This window comes from Lathyrus oleraceus, chromosome 6, assembly GCF_024323335.1.
Source record: "Lathyrus oleraceus cultivar Zhongwan6 chromosome 6, CAAS_Psat_ZW6_1.0, whole genome shotgun sequence".
Classification (NCBI taxonomy): Eukaryota; Viridiplantae; Streptophyta; class Magnoliopsida; order Fabales; family Fabaceae; genus Lathyrus; species Lathyrus oleraceus.
The window spans coordinates 283,967,593-283,973,591 of NC_066584.1; the positions used below are offsets into that span (position 1 = coordinate 283,967,593).

Below are 5,999 nucleotides of genomic sequence, written 5' to 3' on the forward strand. Positions count from 1 at the left end.
GTATATAAATTTTTCTTAATCAATAATCTATTTTTTTCCTATTAATATTATTTTTGTTTTCATATTATTTATAAAAATATTTGAATCAATAGTCAAGTTGTTCCCGTATATAAAAATATTTGAATCAACAATGTATTTTTTTCTCGTATATAATTTTGAACGTGCATTTGTTTGCAAACTATCATAAATATTAAAAAATCATTAGCAAAGTTGGTCCCGTCCGATAATGGTTTTTTATTTAATTTTATTTTTATGTTTTAGAAATAATTATTTTTTATTTTCACAAAAGAAACATTTACCAATATTCTAATTAAATTCTTAGATTGTATAAAACACTAAATAAACAATTCTTTAAATTACAATGTAAATTTACCTATCTCTTATTTATTATAAATTGAATTTTGATTTTGATTTTTATCAAGTGTCTAGCATAAAAAATAAATTGATTTTATAGTAAAATAACTCAAGTCACACATATCATTTTAAACAAAACATGTATAATGGAGATTGGTGAATAAAGTCATAGCAGAGCATTGTCATAGTTATAGAATCATAGCAGAAAGCAAAGCACTGGAACCAACCAACAAAATAGCATCAATACGGCGAGCCGCCATTCGTATACATGCATCAGAAAACGTCTTCCCATCAGGAATAGTAAGAGCCTTGGAAAATTTCACCTTCTTCACCGTTCTCTATGCTCCATCACCCCTAACAAAATCAACAACAATAACAAATTGAATAACAAATCAAGAAAAATTTCAATTCCATAATTAGAATCTAGATTTGAACATGAACGTGCATGGTAGAAAAAAAAGGAATAACAATATTATATGGCTTCAAACGCGATATTGTTGATAACAGATCTTGATTTGTTGTTTGGAAGTTCATCATTACGATTTGTAAAATGATGTCGCAGAGCATCAAGTGTTTCTATTTGATTTCTATAGGTAAAAGAGGAAGGATGAAGAAGAAGAGGAGCAAGGAATAAGAACGATAGAGAAAGAAGAATAGTCATGATAGTTGACGCATCCGAAAAAAATAAAAAATAAAAAATGTTGAAATATTTAATTGGAATTTAACCAATTGGAAAAAGTAACATTCCCATCCAAATTGGTTAACTATATTACTTTGGTTGGAAAAAGTAATTTTTGGACCAAAATTACCCTTATTTTTGATGAGGTGGTAGAATAAGAAGGAGGGGTAAAAATGTGTTTTCCACAACGTCTAATTTTCTTATATTATAGATGGTGATTGTCAATCTTGATTGATCACCTTAAATAAATTTGAATCTCTTGATTATTTTTTTTTGTATTTGATTTTGATCATATTTTCCCAAACCATACATAATCAATCAAAAAATTTTATTATGAAGATTGAGATCCTTGATTGATACAAATCTTGAACAAATAAGCACACCAAAAGAAAAAAATAGATCTTTTCAAAATCCAAACGCATGTTCACATACTTATATCTCTGATATAACAGAAAATGAAACAAATCTTGAAAGGAAGAGATATATTTAATTATCTTGACAATACTACAAACTATACTTTTTGTAACATCATATTACAATGGTCATTTTGTCAGCCGTAATAATATCTCATTTTTAACGCGCCTGATTTTTTATTTATTTTATTAAAAGACTTTTTATTACGGTTCATAATAACAACCGTGGTGATATATTAAGGGTTACAAGTTTCGAAACACAACATTAACATTTTCCATTTTTTCAATTAAAAAACGCGTGTTCCACACGTATTGTTAAATAAAAATTGAAAAACTATTAACTACAGTTGTTTGTATTAATTGTGGTTATATATTCCATATTTCACCATGATTGATATTTGCAACCATTGTGAAATTCTTTCCTAGAATATTAAAACATAACAAATTCTTTATTTTCTTTGTAACTCATGCCCTAGCATATCAGACGACAGCGATAACGAGATCTTCATCTTCATAATTTTCATTCATTTCTTGGAACGTCCAATCTTCACCATATTCATTCATTTCTTGGAACGAAAATTATTTATTGGTCACTTCCTCCTCTTTGAAGTATGGTACATTATCTTTCAGTGTTCCTTATTCATTGTTCATTATCCATTGTTCATTTCTTGGTCTCTCTCTCTCTCTCTCTCTCTTTCTTTCTCTCTCTCTCTCTCCCTCTCTCACGTTGTGCTGAGTTTTTCTTTCATGCAGTGTGTTGAGTTTCTCTTTCTTCTTTGTTCATGGTTAGCTAAAATGTTGCATTTGCTTCCAAATACGTGAAAGTATTTGACTGTGGACTTCCTTCCTTTCAACAATTCATAGAGAGTGATTGCGGTTTCGGTTCTTAGGGTGACTCTATTGTGAATATAGCAGACAATATTCATTGCTTCAGCCCAGAAATGATAGGCATGATGCTTGGCATGAAGCATGACTCTGGATGACTATTGGAGAGTTCTGTTCTTGCGTTCCACAACCCTGTTTTGATGTGGGGTGATAGGAGAGGAGAACTCATTCCCAATGCCTTCAGAGGAGCAGAAATCAACAAATATGCTATTTTCAAATTCTTTCCCATGGTCACTTCGAATCCTGATGATTTCCCTTTCCTTCTCTCTTTGAATCCTTTTACATAAATCTTTGAACACCTCAAAAACATCAGATTTTTCTTTGATGAAGTTCACCCATGTGAACCTTGAAAAGTCATCAACAATAACATTGGCGTACCTTTTTCCTCCAAGGCTCTCAACCTGCATATGTCCCATTAGGTCCATATGAAGGAGCTCCAGAACTTTCGAAGTCATATGATGTTGTAACTTTGGATGTGACATCTTGGTTTGTTTTTTAATTTGACACTCACCACATATTTTACCTTCTTCGATCTTGAGTTTTGGAATTCCTCTGATGGCTTCTTTTGACACAATCTTTTTCATCCCCTTCAAATGCAGATGTCCAAGTTTTTGGTGCCATAGATTAACTCCGTCTTCTTTGGATATCAGGCATGTAGGAGTGTGGTTTGTTTCTTTTGAGGATCATAAGTAGCAGTTCTCCTTAGACCTGACTCCCTTCATTAGCACTTCATTTTTTTCATTTGTGACAAGACATTCTGATTTTGTAAAGTTAACTTTAAGACCTTCATCACATATTTGACTAATACTAATCAAATTAGCAGCCAAACCTTTTACCAGCAGGACATTATCGAGAATTGGAAGTCCAGTACATGCTAGTCTTCCAACCCCTTTAATTTCACCTTTGGCCCCATCTCAAAATGTGACATGACCGTTTGAGTATGGCATGAAGTTTTCAAGGAACTTCGTGACATCTGTCATGTTCCTGGAACAACCACTATCAAAATACCAGTCTTCACGAGTTGAAGCTCTTAGAGAGGTGTGATCCATAAAGCCGGTGTTGACAGTCTTGGGTATCCACTCCTTTTTTTTGTTGACCCTGAGTTGTGTTGGGTACCTTGGATATCAATACAATCTGAAATAGAAAGGTTTGATATGGTCATATTTTCCATACTAGTGACATCTCCAATGAGATGATCTTCCTTTAGTGTGAAGGTTCTGATGATTGGCATGATGTTGAGACAAAGGTTTTGACATGACGGGTTTTAATCTCCTCCCTTGGAAGAACAAAGTGAAGGTGAGAAAAACAAGAAAGGGGGGTTTGAATTGTTTTAGAAAATAAAAGCTTTTTCAAAAGTAAGAACACACAGAATTTTATACTGGTTCGCTTATAACACAAAGCTACTCCAGTCCACCCGGCCAAGGTGATTTCGCCTTCAAAAAGGACTTAATCCACTAATCTTGAAAGATTAATACAACCAAACGTCTAAGAGAGTGATCTCTTAGTCCTCCCAGGTATACAGACTACGCAGAGTCACTTGAGGAACAAAAGCAATTTAGCAAAATAAATTTGTAATAGAGAGTGCTTCTAAGAGTAAACGAATATTACAGCAAAATAATCAAGCAAGTGTTTTCACGTATGAGCAGCAGCTCGTGAAAAAACTAAGAGAGAATGTAAAGAATTTTCTGTGCGTTGTTGTGTGTCTCTCAATGAAGTAGGTTGTCCTTTATATAATGGTGAAAAGGACCGTTGGAGTGATGACAAAATATTTGCCTTTGATGAGCATTCAATGTCATTACTTCTGTGTTTCTTGCCATAACCAATTTGTCTCCCTGAACGATTTCTTTCTAAAAATATTTCCTTTCCATTTGAAGAAATTCTTTCCGTTACTCTTTTTGGATTTGTTGAATCTTCGTCAGATTCTTTGTGATCTCGGAGTCTTGTGTCAAAATGAGATTACGTTGAGGTTACATAAGAGCTTCTCAGAGTACTGGTCTTTCAGATCATCAGAACTAAGTTCAGTGGATGTTAGAGCTTCTGGATCTTTCTACTGTCTTGCTTTGCTCAGAGTCAGAGCTTCTAGAGCGCACTTCTTCCTCAGATGCTTCTGATCTTCTAGTACTTTGTATCTGATCAGAGTTTGTATCTGATAGCCGATCAGATTCCTTTGTTACTGTTCAGAGTCCTGCACACTTAGAGAATTTTCGTTAGGGTGCCATTTTTGGTTTCATCCTTTGTTATCATCAAAATCTTGGTATTCTATTGTAGAACTAATTTTGTTCTTACACAAAGTTGGTCATCGATGATTCTCCTTGGCTATGGGTGTTAGATCCCTTGTTTAGCATTCTGACAGATTTTGTCATGTTGTTAAGTTTGGAAGACAACAATATCACTTCATTTTGGATCTCAGAGATGGTGAATTGCAATCCTTCTTTTTCATCCAGTAGTTGAGATATAATTTTCTTCTTTTTTTCTCCCAACAGACACACTTCTTCACTTCTGATGCATAACTCTCTATATGAAGCAGCTAGTTCTTCATAAGATAGTTCATCCTCAGATTCCCATCTTCTAGTTAGAGCAGTAACATGTTTATCAGCTTCTTCCTCAGGTTCACTTTCCGAGTTGTCCTCATCAGACCAAGAAAAAGATAAACCTTTCTTTTGTTTCTTGAGATAGGTAGGATATTCATCTCTAATGTGTCTAAAACCTTCACACCCATGACACTGGATTCCTTTACCTTGATTTGATCTCTCTTTAGTTCTTGATCTTCTCTAGAAGTCATTAGTATTCCTGATGTCAAAAGGGATGTTCTTGACATTGGATCTTGACTTCCTATCAATTCTCTTAAGAACCTTGTTGAATTGTCTTCCTAAAAGCACTAAAGCATTGGTCATTCCTTCATCAATATCCAAATCACATTGGTTTTGTTCATTTTCAGTGTTGGATACAAATGTTATGCTCTTGGTTTTCTTTTCAGTTTTTTCACTAATACCTAACTCAAAAGTTTGAAGAGATCCAATAAGCTCATCTACTCTCATGAAGCTTATGCCTCGGGCTTCCTCAATAGTTGTGGCCTTCATGTCAAAAAATTTAGATAGAGACCTTAGAGTTTTTTTCACCAGTTTTTCTTCTGACATCCTTTCTCCCAAAGAACTAGAAGATTTAGCTATTTCAAGAATACTCATGTGAAAGTCATGGATATTCTCATCATCTTTCATCATTAGATTTTCAAATCTGGTAGTGATAAGCTGAAGTCTAGACATCTTTACTTTGGATGTTCCTTCATGAGTAGTTTTGAGGATTTCCCAAGCTTCTTTAGCTACAATACAGGTATTAATCAGCCTGAATATATTTTTTCCACATCATTAAATAAGGAATTCAAGGCTTTGGAGTTTCCAATAGCCAATTCATCTTCTTCCTTGGACTAGTCCTCTTCAGGTTTCAGTTTAGTAGTTGCCTTTCCATCCTTGTCAATCACAACAGGATGTTCCCATCCTCTAATGACAGCTTTCCATGTCTTGTTGTCCATAGATTTTAAGAAAGCCACCATCGTTGCCTTCCAGTAATCATAGTTAGATCCATCTAAAATGGGCGGTCTGTTGATAAATCATCCTTCCTTGTCCATGGTGCCAAGAAGTATCTTCCCTAAATCTCACCCAGAGACAGAG

The 5,999-nt window shown here is 34.2% G+C and overlaps 1 protein-coding gene across 1 annotated transcript; it reads right to left on the reverse strand.

Moving 5' to 3' along the window:
- Positions 1 to 2,429: 2,429 nt before the first annotated feature.
- LOC127095195 (uncharacterized) lies at positions 2,430 to 5,594 on the reverse strand. The gene is made up of 3 exons (XM_051033917.1): positions 5,184 to 5,594; positions 4,821 to 5,102; positions 2,430 to 2,732 (listed from the first exon to the last, which is right to left on the reverse strand). Exons 1-3 carry the CDS (start codon positions 5,592 to 5,594, stop codon positions 2,430 to 2,432), a joined length of 996 nt encoding a protein of 331 aa, XP_050889874.1.
- Between the last annotated feature and the right edge of the window lie 405 nt (positions 5,595 to 5,999).

Coding starts and splice junctions, on each gene's coding strand:
- LOC127095195 (XM_051033917.1), bottom strand. CDS start 5,594: ATGTCTAGACTTCAGCTTATCACTACCAGATTTGAAAATCTAATGATG. Junction 5,103..5,183: donor TAGGAAGACAATTCAACAAG/GTTCTTAAGAGA, acceptor AATGACTTCTAG/AGAAGATCAAGAACTAAAGA. Junction 2,733..4,820: donor TATGCATCAGAAGTGAAGAA/GTGTGTCTGTTG, acceptor GGACATATGCAG/GTTGAGAGCCTTGGAGGAAA.